The sequence below is a fragment of the Danio rerio genome, chromosome 7, assembly GCF_049306965.1.
Source record: "Danio rerio strain Tuebingen ecotype United States chromosome 7, GRCz12tu, whole genome shotgun sequence".
NCBI classification, from domain to species: Eukaryota; Metazoa; Chordata; class Actinopteri; order Cypriniformes; family Danionidae; genus Danio; species Danio rerio.
Window position 1 is genome coordinate 3,875,327 of NC_133182.1, and position 27,664 is coordinate 3,902,990.

Here is a 27,664-nt window from a genome sequence, read left to right on the forward strand (position 1 = left end):
GTAGTATTTGGCCCATATTTAAAAATTTGATAAGTGGGCCATGTGAGTTTGGCCAGTCTTGACCCACATTTAAAATACACTAAAATCCTTTTTGAGTAAAGAAAAAAAATTCTACCAATCAGGTCACTTTGAGAAAAAGCGTGCCCATAGTGTGCCTAAAGCGCATCACTCCATGGGTTTATCAATTTCATTGCAATCGTGACACACCAACCTATCTGGCCCAGTTCAGGCCCAGTTATGAGTTATTAACTTGGCTGAGACTTGGCCCAGATATGGTCCGTGTTTGGCCCTTGTCTGGAAGCCAGATTTGGTCCAGTCATGTACCGTAATTCACTGCGGCATGTGGGCCAAGCAAAACCAGATTTTGTGGGCCAGAGCTGGGCCAGAGAAATTTTGCTATGTGGGTATAGTCTCGGTGTACAAGTGCCGAGCTTGTACACCGAGACTGATAACCACACACACTGAATTAACTTTGACTGAGGCACCGAATGCGCCGCGACACGGCACACAGGCCTCCACCAGGGCAAACACAACAGCACCGCGGCCGCCGAGCCGCCAACCCAAAGCACCCCGACAGAAACCCACGCCCAGAACTCTAAAATGCACTGCGCCATGCAAAAGGTACAAGTAATAATTCTGATTAGAGCGATAAGGTGGAGAATATTGATCTTGTGTTGAGCCCAATGAACCTTTCATCTAAAAATAGAGCAAGGGTGTTCCTTTAGTGATATCGCTTTGACTCACGCTGAAATTGGCGGACGTGAAACAAGAAACTGAGGATATGATCGTGACGCGAGGCTGTCAATCAATATTAGTGGGCGGGGGGACCGCGCTCCTACGTAAAGTTGCGGTCAGTCTGAAAACCGCTCTAACTGTGTAATATCTCAGCACTTTATCACATCCTCCAACCCACCAGGGGGCGCACATATTGCCCTATACTCCTCAACATTAGATGGCAGTAGTGACTCTTGTTCCTCTAAACTCTCCTGTAATCAGCGTAATCACCACCACCTGTTCTTTGCTCTATAGACCTTTTTCATGGCTGCTGCATGGAGGGCGCCATAGCGACCAGCGTCTTCCGGTAGAATGCTAAAAACTTCCGTTTACAGCGTGTACAACTGGTAATTTGCGCTCCGAAAATGGGTTTCATTGACATTTTTAAATGGATAACAGAGTATTTTTGTGACACACAACTTAGAAATGTGTCTGTTAAAGCCGTTATAATCTGTCACATGTGGTTCAAGCGCGTCAGAAATACGATTCGTTCTCCTAGTTTACGTGTCTGCCGTCAGAAATGTGTGTGCGTTCCCAGCCTGTCAGCTGTTAGCTTAGCGGCTCTTTAACACACACACAGAGAGAGAGAGAGAGAGAGAGAGAGCAAACCAGAGTACTGGCATGAAACTTAACAGGTATGAAAGTCGTGCAATTTACAAAAATGACCAGTAAAAGTCTGTTATTGATTCTCTGCTGGCTGATTTGCTGTTCATTCTAATCGCGAGCCGTTTGTGTTTCATTTTGTGTGTTGTTTTTACCACGGTTTGTGTTTTTCTGTCATTTCGAAATGACACTAGCCTATATTTTCACTTTGTCACAGTTATTAAATCAGTGTGTCAGTGGCACAGTACATGCTACGTGTGTGTGTCAAACATTTTGGTGAATTACATTAGTTTGGGCTGGTTATATATTTGAAATAAAGAGAAACTGTTGACTTTAGCGATGACGAGGCTTCATTTAAACTGCAGAAGATGCCGTCTGACAACGAGGGGAAAACGCCTCACAGCAGCTGTTTTCCATCCTATTAGATGGCATTTCTTTAAATGATCAGTCCAGGAGATGCTGCTGATGGACAACAGTATTAGTTCAAAGAGGATAAAAGCAGGTAAAATAGATTAAAACTACCGTTTCAAAGCTGTCCAAATGTGACTGTTTACACGCATCAGCTGCCGACCGGAAGTTCTTCGCATTCTCCTTGCGCATACACGCAAAGCATAATGGGTAATTTTGCGTTTCAAGAGAAAGGTCTATATAAGACTGCTTTGTATCCTGCTCTATGTTCAGTCCTGAACCCAACCTCTTGCTGCCTCGTCCAGTTTCCAGTTAAGTTGTTCTCAAGACTTGTTTGCTATTTTGCTGTTTGATTGTTATGAGACCCTCGTGTCTATTTTATTTTGTATGTATTTTCAGGAAGCTCAGCTTTCCTATTTTTGTTGTACTTTTTCAACCCTGGCTGTAGAGAGATATTATCTCTCCTTTTTGTCAAATTCACCTCAGTAAAGACTATATTATTTTCTTGAAATTCATTAGTTGTGGACTAACTTTGTTCCTCCTCTGCTCTTGGGCCACCAGTTGCTGACTTAGCTAGCTCATCTAGCAAGAACTACTGCTAACCACACCGTAGACTCGAGTTCGATCCCCACTCAGATCATTATAAACTGGTCCACAGTTTTTATGTTGCTAAATTGAAAAAAGGACTGTGTGTGTTTATATCACAATATGACAGTATATACACTATATATACACGCATGACTGAGCTTGAAAAGTAGATTATTTCACCATAGGTGCCCTTTAAGAGGTTAAACAAGCAAAATAAAAGTTTTTCAAATCAAAAACAAGATTATTCTTCTTACCACTGGCAGATTATTTTGCTTATTTTAAGGAGAAACTCACTTGTTTTTTGGCATAATCTGAAAACAAGACAGTGCTTTTGCTTGTCTAAAGAAAATGCTTCTTGATTTAAGAATTTTAGGATATTTAGACTAGAAACAAGACGCTTTAAACAGCACATCACAGGGTTTTTTTTGTTGTATATTTTCGCCCCGAACACTTGACCGTTAAATAAAATAGCATCTCCCATGGGGCTCAGTTTGTTTGTTTGTAAGCCCGGGGGGAAGTGATTTGTATCGCAGGTCTGGATGTTGTCCTTAATTGTGTTTAATGAGGTTTAATTAGCTTTGGAGAGGGCAATCCCAGACTTCAGTCAGAAGGAAAGACCTCTGATTATAATCAGCGAGGCATTATTCACATTCAGCACTTTATGATGTGACTCAGAGCTCCTGCTGGGCTAAATGTGTGTATTCAATAAAGCTATTCACACTCCAGCAGCGAGACAATTCTTGCTTTCTTTCATCAAAACACGGTCCTTGTGCAGGAAGCTCCTAAAATAAATGCTAATTTTCAGTTTGTCCAATAAAATCCCACAGATTATTACAAAGTATGATTCATTTGACTGGCTATATGTTTAATCAATGTTCACATTTTAGTTTGGGGACCAATTCACTTCATTAACTAACTATTAAAGAGATAATTTGCCCAAAAAATATAAATTCTCACTATTTACTCTCCAAAAAAAGGAAAAGCTGAAAACCTGTGACCATGTTATGGAAGCCAATGATACAGGTTTCCAGCGTTCTCCAAAATATCTTCATTTGTGTTCATCTCTAACCAATGACTGTAAAAAATATGGACGACGCGACAGCCCCTTTTCCCATTGAACGCCTTGAGGGCAAAACGCCTGCTTGACGGGCACAAACTGTCGCAAAAGACTGCTGAAATTGAAGCCTTGACATGCGCAGAAGGACTGTCTGATGGAGCCAGAGGAGGAGCCGCGAAAATGAGCAGAGTCGAGCTTCCAACCAAACGCTTTATGTAAAATCAACCACGCCCCCCGAACTTCTCAGCATGCGTTTGCTGTCATATCAACACAAATGGATGTAATAACGTTAACAAATATGAGGGTTTTATATATTCAATCGCACCAGCTCCGGACCGCAGCGCATAACCTACTCGCGGCGTCGCGGGTTGATTCCGGCTCGCATGCGGCAGCGCCGGCTCGCTCGGCCACCGCATCTGGCTCGATTGACTCGGGCTGGAATCGGGTAGTGAGTCCAGGCATCCGGAGTAGGTCCAGCAGAGGTAACATTAGTCAGTCTGAGCTCTAAGAGATAAGTCTCCGGCAGGCGAGAATCTAGCCGGAACTGTGTTTTGCTATCTGGGTGGTTAGGCGTGTATCAGCAAACTAATAAAGCCCGAAAAAAGTGCTGACCTTAGCGAATAAACAGTGTTCCACCAGGATCATGTATGTCAGAAACTATAGTTTACTGCTGTACTCATTTTTGTCATGGTGAAATAACACAGAAATCGAATAATAACATTTCAGTCTCCTGCCGAAGCTCAGACGCGCTGCTTTGAGAAACTGTCAATCACAGCTGTCAATCACGATGACACGCCCAGCATTAAATTACTGCTAAAAACAAACTGTTTACAAAAATGAAGATCTGCACCTATTTCAGCAAAATAACCAGTGCCTTAATCGACTAGAACCATCTTTCGGGACATTTTATTGCAAGTGTATTAATTTTTTTATTTGGGCTCAAGTCTCCTTCATTAACACGGAGGAGGCGGGCTTTATGACTTGTACTGCAGCCAGCCCCCAGGGGGCGATCTAACGGCCGATACCTTCACTCAAACGCAGGCTTGCGGCACACTTGTCTCTAACAGTTTTTTTTTTTTTTTTTTATAATTATTTTTTCGGGGTTTTTACCTTTATTTTTGATAGGACAGTAGAGAGAACTGACAGGAAAGCATGGGGAGCAGAGAGAGGGGAAGGATCGGCATAGGACCGTGAGGCGGAATCGAACCCGGGTCGCCGCGAGCACCGGAGTGCATGTGTCGACGCACTAACCACTACACCACTGGCGCCGACCTAACAGTTTGAAACAAGTAAAAGCTAAGTAGCTACTAAAGATGACAAAAATTGTACATTTTTGGGTAAACTGTCCCTTCAATTACGACTTTTGCCTCAAATAAATGTCTAATTAACTGATTATTAGTAATTGTTTTAAAGCTGAAGAGTGGAATATTGGATCAAGAAATCAAAATATGGTCATGCAGGTAATAAAAAGCCAACCCAGCGGACACACAATGTGATGTTAGGTTAGATGTCGAGCTAATGTGTTTCCCATACTGATAAACTTCCGGTGACCTGTTATTGTGAATTTCTTTCCATTTTATACGGTTCCTTTTACAGCATCGATGTTGTGATGTAATTCAAATACCATCAGTTGAACAGACTTTGGCGTTAATTTAGGCCCCATTTACACTAGTGCCTTTTAGTTTTAAAACGGCGTTTTAGATCAAAAATGATCTGCGTCCAGCCGTCCACACTAGCGTTTTGTAACGGTGGCCCTTTCTTAAACCCCAAGTAGGTAATATTTAGCTTTTTGTTCGGGTGCCAGACAGAAAAAATCCGTCAATATATTACAAATTTAACTTTAACCCAGATAGCAATAAGCCACCGACTACAAACTATACTACACATAACACACACAAATTTTACACAACTTCACCAATTGAGTATGCATAGAAATACTTATTTTTCTATCACTGAAATATCACTACCAACAGATCGCTCAAAAGCACAATTGAAAATAAACAGCTTTATGAAAACATCATGATCAATTTATACCACACTCACAGAAGAATTTATCCACTGCAATCACAACCATTATCAGTATTTACTAAGTGAAAGACAGCAGTGAGCATTTCATCAATATACAAGAACAAACCCCATGGAAGTTACACCCCTCACAATCATTGGCTCTCTGGCCATTCAAAGGTAAACCACATATAAAAACACCCAGCGTTTCTGAACATATCTGTCCACACTACGCCACCAAAAACGTATATCACGTGACCATTCGCGCACTCTGGGCAAGCGCGTTCTAGTATAAACTAGTGCTGTCAATCAATTTTAAAAAAATAACTAATTAATCGCACTTTTAAAAAAAAAATTTATCGCGATTAATCGCATTTAAAAGACTGAAACTTGTAATTTTGGCTATTTGAGTGTAAAATTCATGTAAACGCAAGACAAATACTTTTTAAATTCAAAATATAATTGTTTATTAGAATTAAAATTCTAAATATAATTGTTTAATAGAATTTTGGTTTAACTTGTAACAGAGATTTCTTCATGTAAACAACAAACCCACAATAAACCATCAAGATCCTGGCTTCACAGCCATATTTATTAAAGAAATTAAAACACAGGCATGTTAATGACATTTAAATTTCAAAACAATCAATGCCAATAAAGAAAACATTGATTTCCATGTTGGATTCTAAGTGGACTGCAAAAAAAAGCCAAAATACAGGAATTGCAGATATGGAAAATTATAATAATAATAATAAAGTATTGAAAATCTGTGCATGCCCTTGAATAGGTTTACCAACTCCCATTCTATAAAAGCACAAAAGCCATATATAGGAAATAACGAGAGTTGACAAATTAAAAAACTACTTTATTATTTATTTATTATTAAAATAAAATTATAATCCACACTGGAAATGTGGGTGCCTGTGTGTTTTGAGGGAGCCTAGAATATAATGAGCATAACAAAAACTACCTGCTGACGCACAAAGTTAATATTGATTAATAAAATAAAGATAAATAATAAAAGCAATGTGTCAGAGACCCTTAAAAAACATGTTTAACTCAACAATGAAACATCAAACATAGCTAACAGCTTTTACATTGTCAATCAAATGAACTTAAACAATTAAAAAATGCAACAAATATTAGTTTGGGCAGAACTACAAAACTAAATGTAAAAAAGTTGCTTAAGTTGCACACCAGATTGGTCATGTATAAATATCATGTATTATAATATCCAAATTGTATAAATATTATTGTCACTATAAGCCTACATCATGCTGACGATCAAAAACACAATGTCATGATATCTCCTGCGCTTGTCTTCTGGCCGAGTGCATCTTAAAATACATGACTGACACCCTTCATAAAGCTTGAGAAGCGGACATTCTTTATCATTTGTAAAATAAAGACTTAAGGTTAAGGAAACAGCATTATAGGAGGAAATTGCCGCAGCCGTGGTGCAGATTAAAAGTTTAAAAAGTATATGTATATGGACAGATAGGTAACTAGATAGAATAGACAGGAATATATTGATCTGTGCCCCGCTGCAGAGTGCAGACGCAAAAGTCTGCTCTCCCGCGCCGCGGACCCACGCGTAAGAAACAGGCGGGACTCTCGGCTATTTTGACGAATACACACCTGCGTTACACAGAGCCCAACATGGAAGTTTGTGATTGGGTCAACACAATATCAATACAGAAAAGCACTATTCTACGCCATTTTGTAGTATAAATAGTGTAAGTAGTGTGTTCACACTGAAAACTCTTAAAATAATAAGTGCACTTTAAATACCCGGATGATGCACTCATTCAGCCGCTAAATGAAGTGTGTATTGATGGACACTTCACGCACTCAACGACCGCAGGTTTGCTTACGTAGCGGAAGGGGCGGAGCTATCGGACGCACATGTTGAATAACTTTATTTATTTTGGATGGTGAAAGCAAAATTCTCCTACGAGAGTGATTATAGCGCCTCCCGATGGTGAATGCGGCAATACTCACGGCAGGTATTATTTGATAATTCGGTCGTTTATTTCACTGATTTGGCAACCGTCAAACGTCATCAGGGAAACGGTTTGAATTTCCGTTTAGTAAAAAAACATTTGTGTGCTATTTGGGACAACACTACATACATGTACTATCCTGTTGAGTGTGTAAGTGCATAAGTACATAGTGCATGAGTGCATAGTGTATAGTGTGCCATTTGGGACGCAGCTTATGTCACATGGGCCGCTCTGTCCGGAAAAGAAACATCTTACTTTCAGAGCGTGACAGACAGCTCACAGCACCGTCAATCACTGAGGCAGAAAAACATGACAGTCTGCTGAGTGTTTTATGAGCGGATCAGATCATAAGAAGATGATCAGCCCAGCCCAAAAAGTACGTCGAAACAGCGGGAAACTGCGCGGCGTCTGCCCCTGGCCACAACAGAAAAAAAAAAAGCACTAGTATAAACAGGAAGCATGCGTCTCGCTCGGCATTTGGTTATTGTTAGCAACAAATGCCGGTTGAACAATAAACGCGATGGCAAAGAAAGCAAGAGAGGTATTTTTGTGGACAGACGTGGACAGAGTTTTTACTAAACGTAACAAATGAATAACTGCACAATGGCGCCTAAAACAGACAATAGTGCAAACAACGCTCCCATTTCTGTGCCCATGTTGTTGTTTACAGTGGAGGCTGGTCTGCTGTCTTCCGGTAGCGTTAAAGCCATGTGTTATAGTCATGTGATAAGGGCTTGACGAATAAGGGAAGGATACGCAAGGACACAAAAGCCCCAATCAGGTAGCGAATGTCGGCAGCCCCGCCTCCGTTTTCAGATGTCTCCGTTTTCCCCCATCCACACTGAGACGGAGCAGCAGCGCTTTAGGATGAAAACGGTCTCTAAAGCGTTTTCGAAACGCTTTGTTTTCGGCGCTCGAAAACTCAGACGTAGTGTGGACGGATGGCGTAACTGTAGCAAAACTTATGGGGTTTCAAACTAAGGCCCCGTTTACACTAATGCGTTTTAGTTTGAAAACGCACTAGTGTAAACGGGGCCTTAGTTGCTCAAGCGTAAAAGAAGACAAAAAGCCGTTTGCTCGCTCGTGCCCGTCAGAATCGGCAGGCTAGCGCAGAAGCTCCATTGAATATACTAGGATAAAATAAATGCTCATATTATAAAGACATGGGGGGGGGGGGAATGTAATTTAATGCAGTGCTTCTTGTACAATCTGAGACCCACTTTATATCGGATATCACTCAGCCAGTGGAGATCACTGATTTTTAAAGAAAACAGACGTCAAACGCGCCGAATTTGCATTGGCATTAAACACCGTTAACGATTAATGCCTAGTTCAGACTGCGTGATTTTAACCCCGATTTTGGCTCGCCGACAGGTTTTGAGAAATCGCCGACAAATGCCTGAAATCACAGGCAAATCGCTGCTCGTGCACGTGAGTGACAATCACACAGTATGAACGATCAAAGACGCGATCTGAGAGAATCGCCGATGAGTCGCCGATGCCTGTGAGATATTTGGCGTGCTGAATATCTGGAGCTGTCGGCGATTCAAATCATGCCGTGTGAATTGAGTTTTGACTGAAAATAACATCAGCGATCGCCTACAGCCAATGAGAGAGCAGCTTTCACTTGTGTGTGCGTGTGTGTATACCTGCTGCAGGCCAGCGGGAGGCTGGGGGAGAAGTTAAAAGCGCTCTTTTTTGGTTTATTTGGACCCACGAAATGGAGGAAAACTAGTGGAGGTTTGACAGGACTCAGGAGCAACCGTGTCTGTTTGACGTTTCATACTGAAAGAAATTAGTTTATTATCAACGTTGAGGAGAAATGGCTAATTCCCTTTAAACCCAGGTGAGCAAACATGTACATGTTCTACCCCATTAAAGGCTTCTTTCTCATTATGTAGTTAATAACAAAAGATATACGACGTGTTTTTGGCTGTGAGACGTAGTTTGGACGAAGTTGTCGACGATTCTTCCTATAGTAAAGTCATGCAATGTGAATGTCCATGTCGCCGATCCATCTTGCAGTGTAAACAAAGCAGCGACGAAACGCTAGCCCAGACAGTCATGCAGTGTGAACACATCTGTGACACGACTACTTTGAAAATCATGCAGTCTGAACTCGGCATAACCCAGGTTACTGACAAATTTAAAATCCTATTAGCATGCTTCAGCATATGCCCTATATTTTGATGTTCAATAATGACGTTGATTTCAGGTTGTTTTGGAAAGTGACCAAAATCAAACGTCGAACCAATAACGTCATATCTGCGTCAAATTTACTGACATTTATTTGTCAGGTATGGCAAGCAAAAGCCAGCTGTAATCCAAGCTGTAACATCATTAGTCGTTGATGTTTGTTTTTCAGGTTGCGTCTGTCTGACGTAGGGTTGACGTCAACTCCATTTTCATTTCCAAGCAAAATGCAACGTCCCCGCGATGTTTGGTACAACGTCAATCTGACATCATGTTGACGTCTTGTGCCTGCTGGGATCGTTCTAATCAGCAGTCAGGTAGTTGAAGAGTTACCTGACTTTTATATTAACCTTTGATCGCACTGTGTCTATTATATCACTTTTTTTTTTTTTTCTAAAATGAAGGTTAATGCATCTTATTTAACTTGTTTTAACAAATCCTTTCACATTTCCGGGTTTCTTTTAAAGATAATTATTCATATTATTAATTAAATTACTCATTACTCCTTAACTTGTATTTTTTTAATGTTTACCTTTACTCCAAACAAACGTGATGTCAAAACAGAGCAGTTATTATACAGAGAATTATTCATATTATTTATTAAACTGACCATTAAATTGTAGTTTATTACTAGTGAAAATAAATGTTTATAGTATTGTTCAAGTTCACTGAAACAGTGTATATATAACGTTATATAAAAAACCCTAAACCCTACCTAGTAATTACACACATTATTATTAAATTACAGATTGAAAAGGATTTGATTGCCGTCTAACCCTAAATCCAACCCCTCACAGTAATATAAAACATATTAATTGTCACAAAGATTATGCTATATTGATGTTGGTATCCAGAACTGTATCCCATCTAGAATTTACCCTGAAGGATATACCACAATTCATTATTTTTTTGCATGCATATTCACTCAAATAAAAAAAAAAATAATAAAAAAACTGAATGATAACGTTAATAGGACTTTCAGAATTGGATATATTAATGTAAGACAGCAGCCAGAAGAGACAGCTAAGTCAAATGTACGCTCCGTCCCATAGACGTTGCATTAGAAACAGCCCACACACGCCGTAATTCGTTGTTGTTGTTGTTTCATGAACACTTGTTCTTCGTGTCTTATTTACTTCGACTTCTCTCCGTGTAGTATATCTTGTGATAAAGAGACGTCATCATCAAAGCGCCATACGTCACCTGCGTCCCCCACCGGGAGCGAGCGCGTTCCATAAATCTCCTCCGGAATGTTATTTATGGCAGGCGCGCTCCCGCGGACTGCACCGTTATTATTCGACGAGCGCGACTGACACCGAAACTACAATGTCAAGCGCGCCGAGGAGGACCCGTCCTGATTCCTCATTTGAGTCCTCGAATAAATCGGATGACATTAGTGGAAATATTGCGAGGATGTGTCATCTGTCAGATGAGGTAAGTCGAGAGTGAGCGCTTTCAGAAGTTGAGATTGACGCGCTTTGTATTAGTCGCGCGCTCGTAATAAACTATTTGACGCGGTCGTCGCGCGCTTGCTTTATTTTATCTCACGCGAAACTCTTTAGTTTGTTGTTTTAAATGATTGACAGCACTCTTCATCTGCGTATGTTTCAGCGGAGGTGTTACGCAACAATAGTATTTAAAGTGAAGAAAATGAAAAATCACGCGCTTTGAACGCTATTTGAAAGTATGTGCGCCTCTATTACGTAATGCGCGCGCCGGGGCAGATGCGCGTGGGATTGAGCTGAAATCTGAAATGATCTTTTTCCTGGTAATGTCAAAAGATGATTTTAAGAGAATGAGAACAGTAGATGAATGTCTCTTTATACGTGCATTTAATAATATGGTGAAAGGCGAGAGCAGGGCTGCGTGTCGACGCTTCAAACTGATGCTGCAAACACTTCAAACACTTGTCACGAACATCAGCGTGTCAGTGCATGGCTTTGCTTTGCTTCAGGGTTTTACACAAGATGCCAAAAGTAAAATTGGTATCTAAAATATATTTATTTATATATTTTAATATATTAATAATCAGCTGCACATCACTGACAATAAATCAATTTATATTTATAAATGCCAATTATATTTAAATTTGCATCAACAACAAAAATGAATAAGTATTTTTTTCACTTTCAAAAGTTGAAAGATTACGCTTCTGTTGCCATGAATAATTAGCTGCTATCCGCTATTTTAGTATTAATTTTATATTTGTTATTTGTTCTCAGCAGCAAGACTTTTGGGATACCATTTCAAGCCGCTACTCATTTGAAATGAGAAAATGCTCATTAATGACCACCTTTAGGTCTCAACACACATTAAAAGTACCAACAGTCTCTGGACATGCTGCATCACAGACATCAATATTTTACCAATTTTTGAAATATAAAAAAAATCACTTTCTGGCCATCTGATATTTGGCGTGGATGTACAGTTGAAGTCAGAATTATTAGCCCGCCTGATTTATTCTCCCCCCTGTTTATTTTTCACCTAATTTCTGTTTAACGGAGAGCAGATTTTTCAACACATTTTTAATCAAAATAGTTTTAATAACTCATCTCTAATAACTGATTTATTTTATCTTTGCCATGATGACAGTAAATAATACTTGACTAGATCAGGGGTCACCAACCTTTTGGGGCGGACTGAAACAAAAATTCAGCCCTGGCACTGTAGCCACACTAGTCCAAATTACCACACCGAAACAGCCCCACCCACAGACACGCACATTCACTATTTAGTCTGCAGATGGTGAAATAATATGACATTCTTGCCAGATTTTCATTATGTATGGGTAAACCTCGGATTGGGTCGGCCCATCTTGAAACCAGGCGGCAGTTGCCGATTGGGCCAAATGCTTAACATTTATTATTATTATTATTATTATTATCATCATCATAAAATCACATCTAGCAAAAAGCTGTCTGCACTTAAAAACAATACATATTTAAAAAAAAAAACTGACCGGCCCACATTTAAAAATTGGTCCGGCCTTTCTGGCATTTGCCAGAATTGCCAGATGACCAGTCCACCCCTGCTGAGAGCTACTTCTTGGGTATCGTTTAATGTGAAGGGCTACCAGTTTGATACACACTTCCTAATAACAAATTTGCTCAATTTACTTTTAATGATATGCTATTAATAATTAATGATATTCATCTATGTGAAGACACTGATCATGTTGATGATTTCTCACAATAGTTGCCAACATTGATTGGAAACAGATAAATATCAATATGCAACACTTCATTTGTCTGAAATTGTTTTTAAAGTTTTTTTTTTAATCTATAACTGAATGTCATTTTCAATTGTACACCAATGCAAGTGTGATTTAAAAAGAATAGCTGCCAAAAAATATTAGATGCAGCTTACTGGTATGTGGTGCTATGGTAAGCTAATTTTATAACAGGCCCACGGGCAACTCATGAGATCCTCGCGGGCACCATGTTGGTGACCCCTGGACTAGATATTCTCCAAGACACTTCTATACAGCTTAAAGTGACATTTGAAGGCTTCACTAGGTTAATTAGGTTAACTAGGCTGTCACATAACCAGCAATCTGTTCCTGAAAGATCGCTGGCATACTACACATGTCATTCATGAACTACATATCCCAGCATGCCTTTGCACAAACCAGTCACTATTAATCACACACAGCTGAATATCGTCATCATCAATTGTTTGGACTGTTTATACACATTGCACACACCAGTCAAGGTGGAATCTTTGTTTGTCAGCACCTGTATGGTTTCAGTGAGTGTAGTGCTGTTTATAGTTTTTCTAGTTATGTTTTGATGATTGTTTTGTAACTTTTTGTACTTTGATCATCGCTTTGTTTTTGCATGTTTCGATGCCCTTTATGATACCTGAGTTCTTGTTTTTTGACCTCATTTGTTTTTGCCTGCAGGAATAGTCTTTTTCATTAAAAATTGCATTTGGATCCAACCTCTTGTCTTCGCTCCATTGACACCCGGTGACATAGGCAGGTTAGGGTATTTAGGCAAGTTATTGTATAATGTTGGTTTGTTCTGTAGACTATCGGAAACAAATATACAGCCCTAAAGGGGCTAATAATATTGACTTTAAAATGCTGTTTAAAAAATAAAAAATTGCTTTTATTTTTCGCCAAAATAAAACAAGTAAGACTTTCTCCAGAAGAAAAAAATATTATCAGACATACTGTGAACATTTCCTTGCTCTGTTAAACACCGTTTAGAAAATATTTAACAAAGAAGAAAAAAAAACTGAAGGGGGCTAATAATTCTGACTTCAGCTGTATATTGGAATCATTTTTTGAAAGTATTAAAGCGCTTTGTAAAAGTTTATCAGTACCATTTGTTGATGCTCCCCGTACAGTTTGATAGAGAGCTTGAACCTGGAAGCTTCTTTAGGTGACATCAGACTAAACAAAGGGATAAGGCTCATTGACATGTGACAACCAATGAAGTTCAACCTTGACATTGTAAAACCAATGAGGCTCATATTTGACATATGAAAACCAATGATGTTTACTTGTGGCATATGAGAACCAGTGAGGACCAATAAGACTTAATTTTGACATGTGAGAACCACTGAAGTTCATTCTTGATGTGAGATAATCTATGAAGACATTCATTCAATCAATTCCTTTGGCTTAGCCCCTTTATTTATCAGCGGAATGAACCGGCAACTTATCCAGTATATGTTTTACACAGTGGATGCCTTTCCAGCTGTAACCCAGTACTGGTAAACACCCATACACACTCGCCTTCACACACACACACACACTCAAATACTTAGGCCAATTTGGTTTATCAATTCTCCTGTATGTGTTTGGACTGTGAGGGAAACCCACGCCAACACGGGGAGAACATGCAAACTCCACACAGAAACACCTACTGACCCAGCCGGGACTCAAACCTGCGACCTTCCTGCCCTTCTGCTAACCACTGAGCCACCATGCCACCCGTCTATGAGGACAAATAAGGGTAGTTTTTTCATGTGAGAGAACGAAACGACTCTTATTGTATCTTGCACATTTCAGCTTCTCTGTGAACAAAAGTGCTTTGGTGACCTTCTGTTTATGTTTGCTGATCAATAAATAAATGAAATCTGCTCATCTTAACAAGTGAGTGATCATGTCTAAAGGTTTATTTTTGGATCTCTTGATGAACGTTTAGAACAGGGGTGCTCAATCCTGTTCCTGGAGAGTCACCTTCCTGCAGATTTCAGTTGCTACCCATACCAAACACACCTGCCTGTAATTATCAAGTGGTGTTCAGGTCCTAATTAATTGGTTCAGGTGTGTTTGATATGGGTAGCAACTGAAATCTGCAGTAAGGTGGCTCTCCAGGAAGAGCCACCTTCCTGCAGATCCGACTATTAATGAATGAACAAATATCTCTCATTTAATTCAGATATTTTCATTTGTGTTGAGATGAACGACAAACAGTGTGCGAATGATCGATGACAGAAGTATACTCGCAGATGAACCAACCTTAAGCCTTCCCACAACTCTCAGGGAACATTTTCTGCTGTAATTACTGAATGGGAATGTCAGCAGATGCATTTGTCTCTGTGCCTGGCTCTGCATATGTGTGTTTGAGTGTGTGTGTGTGTGTGTGTGTGTTTCTTTATTTCTGGCTGGGCCGTGTAGGTGGAGGTGTGAGTGAGTCAGGCAGAGATGGAGCTGATCAGAAGAAAAGACTCAGACTCAAACGGCCTGTTCTCCGACAACTCCGACAATGACTGTGAGGTAGGAGAGTGTGTGTGTGTGTGTGTTTGGTTTTGGTGATTTATGAGGACACTAATTTGTATATGACATGTGTATAACCAGGGCTGCACGATTCAGGCTAAAATAAGAACCACACGTTTTTTTTGTGCTTAAAATCAAAATCAGGATTTTCTCTCGATTCTGTAGATGTAAAATAAAGGTTATATGTTTAGGATATTATTATGGTTAATTCTCAAACATATTGTGACCAGATGACTTTTGTCAGTGTTAATGATTTAGCAGAGGGTAAATGAAGTGACTTACAATTAGGAGAACAATTATATTTTATTTCACAAGTTGTAGTATACAAATTGTCTCCATCTTTATTGCAAAAAAGGAGGAAAAAGTAAATAAACTAAATAAAAGAAAAGAAAAAAAACAAACCACTAATGGCCACCGGTTACCCAGAAAGTGAGGACAGATGAGGTACCCAAGCAGCAGTGTTTTCACCACACTCAGCTCACAGCAATCACACTGCAACCTAAAAAACACAAAAATCAACAGTGACCAAATCACCACACAATCCCAACCACCTTTTCTCCACCGCCATCCACAGTGCAGGGAACCCAGTGGCCACTGATGGTAAAGCAAATCCAAAACAGAACCTACAAAAGAAAGAAAAGTTTAACAAAAGAAGGAAAATACAAATTGTTGTCAACCTAGCAACATAATGAACAACCCAAATTCGCATACAACAAAAGTCAACAAAAAAAAAGATTCAATAACAAAAATATTATTGTAAGTCTAAAGTAAAAGGCAACCGTGCATCCCTAAAAAGGGGAAACACAGTTTATTACAACACAGAAACTCAGAATATAAACATCACAAACAGAATAAAACATCCTATAAATAAAACAAGCATTAAGAGAGATAAAAAACCCTTCTGTTTTAAACAATACCTCTAAGATCCTTAATTTCCCATGCTGACACTCAGGCAACAATCAGCAGACAATGATCCCGTAATAGCACTAGAAATAAAAAGGATAATATCATTAAAACACAATACTAAAAATGGTTTATTAAAATTATAAAACGACTACCTCTTTAAATAAGTTTGCAATGAAGATCTGGCAGCATTAAATGTTGTTTGCTCATCAGCTACCCCTCACGTGAAGTGTTGACTCTATAAATGTCAGTTTATGCATGCGTTAAAAAAGGAAACTCCGCGAGAAAAAGAGAGAGAGACCGCACATCACACAAATAAACTTACTACCTACCGGCCTTTACGTGCCGCGACCAGAATGCAACAACGACAGCAAAATGGCAAACAAACTTTGACTCACTTATATAGCGCTGAGCAATCTACAACCTGTTGTTCATTTACGCCGCAATCAGGAAATAAAGTGTCCGCACATAAACAACACTTCCTTGCATGGCGCTAAGCCTGCTGGGACTTGTAGTGCCCAGACATAGTCTCATTACAATATGGCAACAACACTAACACCCCATTCACACAGATACTTTTACTCTACTTGCACTACATTTTTAAGCAAGTGATGGTACTTTTACTGGAGTATGATTGTTCAGTACTCTTTCCACCGCTGTAAATTACATTAGGCCTATGGAGAGTCCTCATAAACCACCAAATCCATTGTGTGTGTGTGTGTGTCAGATCAAGTGTCATTACTGCAAACACACATGACGTGTTCATCTCTGTAGGACATGGGGGCTTGTGGACCGAATATTGGAGTGTGTTTGTGTGAAAATACCATCTTCTATGATCAACATTCACCAGAGGTATGTGACTTAACAAGAGGGATGCGTTAGCTTCTTATCTATCACTGCCAAACTGACTATACTACTTTACAATGTGTTGTCTATGTCACAAATATTGTCAAAAGTATGAAGAAATAGGGTTCGTATTGCTTAAAACCTGGGGGTCGTTCACATAGAGTGTGCATACTCTCTAATGCACTACTTTTCTATTGGTTTTCTATGTAAATGCAAATGTCGGACATGTTTTTCCTCTACGCTTGCACCTTTTGAAGCGTTTTTTTAGACGCCGTTGGAAAGATCTTCAACTTTCATAAGCAGTGCAGCTCATCTTTGTCAGCTCCAGGACCAATCAGAGGAGCTCAAAGGCGGGGCAACCATTGCAAGCTTCTGTTTATAGTATAAAGTTGGCATGACAACCATTTTTTGAAACATAATTGCCTACAGCCAATTTAGTTTTTTCAATTTACTTAAAGCGCTTGTGTTTGGACTGTGGGGGAAACCGGAGCACATGGAGGAAATCTGGCCTAGCTGGAATTTGAAGCAGTGACCTTCTTGCTGTGAGTGAGGTGCTAACCACTGAGCCACCGTGTCACCCTAATGTGCTCATCGTAATATATTCTTTATCTATTTCTAATAGGTTCGTTGTTGTCATTATTACAACCCCGGCTCATTGTGGAATCGCCGACGTAACACTGCGAGCTAAGCAGACAAACTAGTTGCAGCGGGAAAGCCCTCCACACGGAGGCGAGTCGTCAGCCGGCGAGCGCGAAGAGGAAGAGCGGCGTCACACCGCCCCGCAGCGTTCGCTCGAAAAAAAAAAACTAAATGCAGCCAATCGTGGTCTCCAGAAATCGTGGTCTCCGCGGGGCTACGTTTCCAGAATGTAATATCACATCACATAGACCTCAGCAGGTTTTTCGCTTGGGTAGGTGTGAAAGCGAAAATCATGGAAAACGAAATTACGAAATTCTGGTGTGACTAAAAGTCGACCAGATAAGCGTACTGAGACCTGCTAGAAGAGCTGGTGTCAATATGCTTTCAAGCAAACCGGCTTTGGTTAATTTTTGGTGTGAACGGACCCAAATGCAAAAACAGTAATTAGCTTTTTTTAATTAAACCAGCTGCGGCAGCGAGACGTGTGACGAGCATTCTGGGGGAGAAAACTTTTTTCTTGTCATTTTACAGCGATTATGGCTTTAAAAATGGAGTGGTGAGGAGGTCCATACTGCCTGCTGACTTTTCCTCTGCTCTTTGTTTACTCCCATTTACATTTACATTTAGTCATTTAGCAGACGCTTTTATCCAAAGCGACTTACAAATGAGGACAAGGAAGCAGTTTACACAACCAAGAGCAACAATGAATAAGTGCTATAAGCAAGTTTCAGGTCTGTAAAGTCTAAGAAGGGAAGTATTAGTAGTATTAGTATTTTATTTTATTTTATTTATTTATTTTATTTTTTTTTATTTAATTTTTTTTTTTTTTTTTTTTTTTTGTACAGTTAGTGTGATATTCAGAGAGGCAATTACAGATTATGAAGTGTAGTGGAGACTACATATGTGGAGACATCCCATGCGTTGCGGATGTCTGAAATCTCCAAATAACCTTAAATATTGCACTACAGAATGTTACGTTTCCACACACATGCACAAACTGCATGTTTTCTATCATTGCTGCAGTAGCTAAGTTTGTGGCGCCACCTACTGGACGCTCATAGCTTGTGAGTCAGGACCATACCTGTCAACCCTCCCGTTTTTCTCGGGATTCTCCCATATTTTACTGTTCTATCCCGCTGTCATCCCGTAAAGGTATTTTCTTGTATTTCTCCTGTATTTTCAGTCTTTCTCTGAAGGTTGGCAAATAGACATTAAAGAGTCAAGCCTCCCTATACTCAACCCATACCGCCGAACCACCAGGGGCCGTCCCTCGCTCTTAAATATGAGTCTGTTCTGTGCTTTCGCTTTGGTAAGGCATGAAAACACTTTGAAATAAGCATTAAAATGGCGGGATTCCCTTCCTTTTCATTACAGGTGTGTCTCCCCTTCATATGCAATCCTCAAAACAGTCTATAGCGGTGCGTGACTGTCAGCTGATGCGCTCCATAGTGATAAATAGACGCTGTTTCCCAAATGGATTCTGTACATGAGATTTGAAGCGGAGCAAAAGTCTGGGTGTTGGGTGTGTGTTTAAACAGATATCCACATAACTAATAATACCATCTAAAGATGTCGATCTCAGTGGGTGTTTTTTTTTTCAAACACAACTAATTTCATCCTAAATAAGCATAAAAAGTTAGGAAAGCAGTCAAATGCTTTCATTATAATGTTAGATGTGTGCATTTTTATACGGGTAGGGTCAGGGGAATCCCTCATTATGGTGGGCACATCCCTTATTTTCACATCCCAATGTTGACAGGTATGGTCAGGGCTGCAGAAATTTTTCACATATTTTCCCTGTAATATAAAATAAACAGAGCCTTGGTGAGAAGAGAAAAAAACCTATTGACTGCAAATGCATACATTTTAAACAAATAAAAATATAAATTACATTTAAATATACATTTAAACGCCCAAACCATAATAAAATAGTGTTTTAAATAATAAATAAAACATTATATGAAAAAAACAACAACATTTTGGTCTATTTAAGTACCACCAGTTGCTTCTTTATTTAACATTTATGGATTTTTTTTAGTTTTTATTAATTAATTTAGCCCTTTCCTTCCTAAGAACTACACAACAAACAGTTGACGCCAAGCATTACTAACATTATTTACCCTCCGGTGAACAATTTATCCTTTGTCAAATATTTCTCAAGTGATATTTAATGGAGCAAGGAAATGTTCACAGTATGTCCGATAATATTTTTTCTTCTATAGAAAGGCTTATTTGTTTGATTTTGGCTAGAATAAAAGCAGTTTTTGATAAAAAAAAAAAAAGTGTAAGGTCAATATTATTGGCCCCTTTAAGCAAGTTTTGTATTGTCTCCAGAATAAACCACTGTTATACAGTCACTTGCCTAATTACCCTAACTTTAACCTAATTAAGCCTTTAAATGTCACTTTAAGCTGAATACTAGTGAAGAATATCTAGTCTATTATAATTTACTGTCATCATGACAAAGATAAAATAAATCTGTTATTAAAGATGAGTTTTTAAAACTATTATGATTAGAAATGTGCTGAGAAAATATTGTCTTCGTTAAACAGAAAATACAGAGGAGAAATATAAACAGGAGGGCTAATCATTCTGACTTCAGCTGTAAATGAAAGTAAAGTGAGTGCTACAGTGTAAGTCCTGACCTGATCATGTCCCTGTCTCTCCTCAGGACAGCAGTGTAAAGTGTGTCCAGTGTGGTAAAAACCGGCCGCTGATCACCAGATACTCAGAAGGATATGGCACAGAGGTGAGCAAACACACACGCACACGCACACACACTGACTGAGTCCTATGTAGAGAAGTGTTCACTCATCTGACTGCTGTTTCAGGAGGAGTGTGTGCAGACGCATCTTCAGGGAGACAGTGATGCAGACGCAGACATAGAGGACACCGACAGCAGGTCTGACACACACACACACACACACACAGAGACAGAGAGAGAGAGCGAGTGAGTGAGACACACACTGGCAGACAGACAGTAACAAACACTCACTCGCTCACTCACTTACTCACACACACACACATTGTACACACACTCGCATACACCCCACACTAAGATACAGATGCTTGCGAACATACACACACTAATACACACTTGAGGACACAAGCTCAATGACACATACTCACGGACGTGCACGCACACATGCACGCATGCACACACAAACACACACACATACAAACTTGCATATATAAACACACTCAAAGTAACACACACACACACACACACACACACTGTAACACTCTCACTCACAGTAACACACTCTTTTATACACAGTAACACACATACAGACACTCACACACTGACAGACACTAACCAACTCTAATACAGACTTGCAGACACACACTCGCATACATGTGAACACACACACACTCTTGCATATAAAAACAAACACTCATAAAAACTCTCAAAATCCCTCACACACACACACACACACACACACACACAGTAATACACTATTATTCACAGTAACACACATACGGACACTCACACACTGATAGACACTAACAGACACACTAATGCACACTTGCAGACAAACACCCGCTGACACACACTCACAGACACACACTCGCTACCACACACTCGCATACATGTGAACACAAACACACACACCCACACATTTGCATAAATAAACAGACACTCATAATAGCTCTCACACACACACACACACACACACACACACTTGCATAAATAAACAGACACTAATAAAAACTCACAATCACACGCACACGCACACACACATTTGCATAAATAAACAGACACTCATAATAGCTCTCACACACACACTTGCATAAATAAACAGACACTAATAAAAACTCTCACAATCACACGCACACACACACACACATTTGCATAAATAAACAGACACTCATAATAGCTCTCTCACACACACACACACACACTTGCATAAATAAACAGACACTAATAAAAACTCTCACAATCACACGCACACACACACACACATTTGCATAAATAAACAGACACTCATAATACCTCTCACAATCACATGCACACACACACATGCACACGCACTGTAATACACTATTACTCACAGTAACACACTCTTTTACACATAGTAACACACATACATACACTATCACACACACACACACACACAATTACTGTAACACACTCAGACTCAGTAACACAAATACACACACATGCACACACTGTAACACTCATTTACACACAGTAACACACATACAGACACACACACTGACAGACAATAACAAACACACTCACTAATACACACTTGCAGACACACACTCGCATACATGTGAACACAAACTCTCTCACACACACACACTTGCATATATAAACAGACACTTATAATAACTCACAATGACACACACACAATCAGACACACGCACACACTTACTGTAACACACTCAGATTCAGTAACACACAAATACACACACACACACACACTGTAACACTCTATCACTCACAGTAACATACACTCTTTTAAGCAAAGTTACACATACATACTCACAAACAGACACACACACACACACACACATGCGTTGGGTTAAGATGTTTTACGGGGACTCTCCACAGACATAATGATGTTTCTACTGTACAGACTGTATATTCTCTCCCCCTTTTCCTCATGGGAGACCCAAAACTGTCCCCACGAGGTCAAGATTTACTGATGTTGTTATTCTTGTGGGGACATTTGGTGATATACCAAAGCTACAAAGTGTACACACACATACACACACCCTTGCACAATCACTGCATTCACAACTCTTTCTCTGTGCTGTGATTGGATCAGACTCCAGATTGCGGGTTCCCTCCAGCGAATCAGCTCGCGAAAGAGAAAGCGCCAGCGAATCACACGGCAGGACACTACTGAGAGTGAAGATGATGGTGGGCGGAGCCACAGGACACATCGCTGGAGTTTACGGCTCAGTCCTCACCGCACACACAGCAGAACAATACTGGAGGTGTGTGATGACTGGAGGATGACACTGAAATATTAATGATAACAAACATTAAGACATTTATAACGCAACATTCCAAAATCTGCTGGATCATGGAAACATGGCTGAGGATGACAGAACACTTATGTCAGTCTCTAACCTGTAGCGGGTGTGTGTTTGTCTGAGTGTTCTGCTTGTTCTTCTGTGTTTTCAGGAGAGTGTTTCTCAGGTGCGGCCGCTGGTGATCTGTCGCTGCGCAGCTCGAGACACTCAAAGCCTCACAGACGTCGCACCGACCAACAGGAAGTGGTCGTTGATGGCGTTTCCTGTTCCACCGTCTGTCACTTTGTCCTGCTTCCTGCTCTTCATCCCTCTGTCTGTGTCCATCACCATCATCATCATCTTGCTCATGTCTTTCCTCCTGCCGCTCACTGACACCTGAACACAGCACTCTCAGGTCATCAGGCCATTCGCTGCACTTCTGTCCACACCTAAAAGAAAAAATACTGAATTAAATTACTATAGCAATTTATAGTAAATATTATAGTTTCTGATCCATACTATAGTAAAGTACCTGAATTCATCTGTTGTGGTGATTTCATAGTTGCTATGTTAACACAACAACTTTAGTAATTAATCCGTTGTGGCAATTCTATAGTTGCTATGGTAACGACGACTACACTAACTGATCTGTTAGGGTAATTCTATGGTTGCTATGGTAACAGAACAGCTAACTGATCTGTTATGGTAATTTCACAGTTGCTATGGTAATAGAACAATTATAGGAACTTATCTATTGTGGCGATTCTATAGTTGCTATAGTAACAGAACGACAACACTAACTGATCTGTTGTGATAATTCTAAAGTTGCTATAGTAACAGAACGACAACACTAACTGATCTGTTGTGGTGATTCTAAAGTTGCTATGGTAGCACAGCAACTATAGTATTTAATCAGTTTTGGTGATTCTATAGTTGCTATGGTAACAACAACTAAAGTAATTGATCTGTTGTGGTGATTCTATAGTTGCTATGGTAACACAACAACTATAATAGCTGATCTCTTGTGGTGATAGTATAGTTGCTATGGTAACACAACAACTATAGTAATTAATTTGTTGCGGTGATTCTATAGTTGCTATGGTAGCAAAACAACTATAATAACTGATCTGTTGTGGTGATTGTATAGTTGCTATGGTAATACAAACAACTATAATAACTGATCTCTTATGGTGATAGTATAGTTGCTATGGTAACACAACAACTATAGTAATTAATTTGTTGTGGTGATTCTATAGTTGCTATGGTAACACAACAACTATAATAACTGATCTCTTATGGTGATAGTATAGTTGCTATGGTAACACAACAACTATAGTAATTAATTTGTTGTGGTGATTCTATAGTTGCTATGGTAACACAACAACTATAATAACTGATCTCTTATGGTGATAGTATAGTTGCTATGGTAACACAACAACTATAGTAATTAATTTGTTGCGGTGATTCTATAGTTGCTATGGTAGCAAAACAACTATAATAACTGATCTGTTGTGGTGATTGTATAGTTGCTATGGTAATACAAACAACTATAATAACTGATCTCTTATGGTGATAGTATAGTTGCTATGGTAGCAAAACAACTATAATAACTGATCTGTTGTGGTGATTGTATAGTTGCTATGGTAACACAACAACTATAATAACTGATCTCTTATGGTGATAGTATAGTTGCTATGGTAACACAACAACTATAGTAATTAATTTGTTGTGGTGATTCTATAGTTGCTATGGTAACACAACAACTATAATAACTGATCTCTTATGGTGATAGTATAGTTGCTATGGTAACACAACAACTATAGTAATTAATTTGTTGTGGTGATTCTATAGTTGCTATGGTAACACAACAACTATAATAACTGATCTCTTGTGGTGATAGTATAGTTGCTATGGTAACACAACAACTATAGTAATTAATTTGTTGTGGTGATTCTATAGTTGCTATGGTAGCAAAACAACTATAATAACTGATCTGTTGTGGTGATTGTATAGTTGCTATGGTAATACAAACAACTATAATAACTGATCTCTTGTGGTGATAGTATAGTTGCTATGGTAACACAACAACTATAATAACTGATCTGTTGTGGTGATTGTATAGTTGCTATGGTAACACAACAACTTTAGTAATTAATTTGTTGTGGTGATTCTATAGTTGCTATGGTAGCACAACAACTATAGTAATTTATCTGTTGTGGTGATTGTATAGTTGCTTTTGTAACAGAACGACTACACTAACTGCTCTACCTTGGTGAATCTATAGTTGCTATGGTAACAGAACAACTATAGTAATTAATCCATTGTGGCGATTCTGTAGTTGCTATGGTAACATAATAGCTATAGTAACTGATCTATTTTGGCAATTCTATAGTTGCTATGGTAACAACTACTGTAGTAACTAATCCGTTGTGTTGATTTTATAGTTGCTATGGTAACACCACAGCTATAGGAACTGATCTGTTGTGGCGATTCTACAGTTGCTATGGTAACAGAACAAATATAGTAGCTGATCTGTTGTGGTGATTCTATAGTTGCTATGGTAACAAAACGACTACACCAACTGATTTGTTGTGGTGATTCTATAGTTGCTCTATAGTTGCTATGGTAGCATAACTACAACAGTAATAGGTCTGTTGTGGCGATTCTACAGTTGGTATGGCTACACTACAACTATATTAATGTATACAATGATGCATACTTTATTTTTCACAACCAAAGAGTATATCAAACTACAATACACCACAGTTTACTGTAGTAAATACTAAATTATACTACAATATTTATCACAGTTTAACAGTTTACTATAGTTAATACTGCAGTATGCTGGAGCATTCATTTTCAAACGTTGTAAATATTATAACATATGCAGTATAATAAACTTTACTATAGTATGGTTCATAACACTCTAGTATCTATAACTTACTATAGTATTGTTTTTTAATGTGGGGATGTACAGTAAATTAAAGCAACCCTTTATACAGCACTAATCACTTTTGCCATAAAATAAAAGAAATGCTTTAGTACTCATAATTTTGTTAATTCATCATAATAAATGACTAATTAATACTAATTAAGACTAAAACATAATTATGAGATATTGCCATAAATATGAGATATAGATATATAATATTGATACGTAACTAAAAGATTATGAGATATTAAGTCAAAATTATGAGACAAAATGATAAAAAAGTCCAAACTGTCGACAATAAATCATAATTATGAGTTAAAATGTTAAATTATATGAGATAAAATGTCATAATTTTGATGTAAATGGAAGATTATGACACAATCAAAGTTATGACATGAGTTAAAAATGCAAAGTCACAATTATGAGACCCAAAGTCTAAAAGCTTCAATACGTATTAAATTGTAATTATGAGATAAAAGTTTGAGATAGTCTTAATTGAGAGATTAAACATCTAGGTTATGGTGTACTACATCAAAATGAAGGTTAAATATGTATAATGATGAACCAAAAGCCATATTTATTGATTTTAAAATCAAAAGCAAAAACTATTTCTTATTAAATGTATTAGTAAAATGATGTACAAAGGTGATGACAAAGTCAAAATGAGAAAAACATGCATTTCAAAGAAAACTAATGTTGAATTGAGCTTAAAGGGCACCTATTATGCAAAAATCACTTTTATAAGGGGTTTAAACAAAGTTGTGTGTCAGCAGTGTGTAAATATATACAGCATCTAATGATCAAAATCAATTAATTGTATTTTTTATAATCAGAGTTGATAAAAGCAGTCTGCAGAAACCCTTAGATTGATATTCTCCCTTCGTATGATGTCATCAGAAGGGAAAAGCTCCGCCCACTAGTGCCCATCGCTCCCTCATTAGTATAAACAGCCTGCAGTGAGAAGCAGCTGTTTTGAATCTGCCACTATGCTGACACACATATGTCTGTAGCCCCGCTCTCTTTTGAAAATAGCATATTCATCTCATTTGAATTTAAAGCGACCGTCACCAAAACGCCATAATTAATAATAAAGCCTAATATGGTCATTTTCAAAGAGTTACAAAACATTATTAGTGTGTGGTATTTTGAGCTGAACACTCTAGAGCAGGGGTGGGCAAACTCGGTCCTGGAGGGCTGGTGTCCTGCACAGTATAGCTCTAACTCTAATCAAACACACCTGATTATAGATCTCTAGTGTTCTTGAAGACACTGACAAGCATGTTTAGGTGTGTTTGATTAGTGTTGGGACTTAACTTTGCAGGACACTGGCCCTCCAGGACCGAGTTTGCCCACCCCTGCTCTAGAGACATTTGATACTTATCTTACATCTTGGTAAAATGGGTATAATAGGTCTCCTTTAAGTCACAACTAAGAAAATAAAAAGTAAAAATTATGTAACTGCAAATATGTTTATTACAATCATATTTGTGATGTAAATGTACTGTTTTTTCGCGTGATAGATTAGCACTTTTGTTCTACGCATTAATCTTAAACGCAGTAGCCTAGTGTGTCAGTTTTGACGTTCTATGTCGTACTATGAGATTTTATATTTAAAACAAGTCAATTTTTTTCTCTGTGTGCTAGAAATGGCATGTAGAAATCGGAATTTAGTTATCGTAAATCTCGTAAACCAAAGACATTCAATTAATTAAAACACACACACACACACACACACACACACACACACACAGTGTTATTGTGGCCAATAACATTTCACATTGAAATGAATTTCATTGGCTGTAATTTAAAAAACAATAATAATAAATAAATAAATAAATAAATAAACAATAAGCACAAAAGCTCGACCTGACTGGCTCAGCAGCTTAGCGAGATGACAAAATATACTTTATAGGGTCCTATATTTTTATATAATAGGAAATACTCAAATAATAATGACCAATGAAATGCATGTTTAGTTTTTTAAAAGTTGCGAAATATTCTGAGAATTAAAAAAGTTTCAA

The 27,664-nt window shown here is 38.6% G+C and overlaps 1 protein-coding gene and 1 long non-coding RNA gene across 3 annotated transcripts; one reads left to right on the forward strand and one right to left on the reverse strand.

Annotated features, from left to right (window-relative positions):
- The first annotated feature begins 10,915 nt into the window (after positions 1-10,915).
- si:ch211-63p21.1 lies at positions 10,916-25,762 on the forward strand. Of its 2 annotated transcripts, none has more exons than XM_001918943.9 (7): positions 10,916-11,064; positions 15,260-15,358; positions 17,036-17,113; positions 20,418-20,495; positions 20,578-20,648; positions 22,522-22,693; positions 22,884-25,762. In XM_001918943.9, exons 2-7 carry the CDS (start codon positions 15,287-15,289, stop codon positions 23,109-23,111), a joined length of 699 nt encoding a protein of 232 aa, XP_001918978.2. In that variant the 5' UTR covers positions 10,916-11,064; positions 15,260-15,286; the 3' UTR covers positions 23,112-25,762. The 2 variants fall into 2 exon arrangements, with proteins under 2 accessions (XP_001918978.2, XP_073764020.1); XM_073907919.1 differs by lacking the exon at positions 10,916-11,064 and adding an exon at positions 14,254-14,790 and having other exon boundaries at positions 14,977-15,358.
- On the reverse strand, positions 15,645-16,735 carry LOC101886680 (uncharacterized). The gene is made up of 4 exons (XR_662041.5): positions 16,594-16,735; positions 16,417-16,499; positions 16,276-16,344; positions 15,645-15,981 (listed from the first exon to the last, which is right to left on the reverse strand). It is a non-coding gene; the product is annotated as an uncharacterized lncRNA (long non-coding RNA).
- Positions 25,763-27,664: the final 1,902 nt, after the last annotated feature.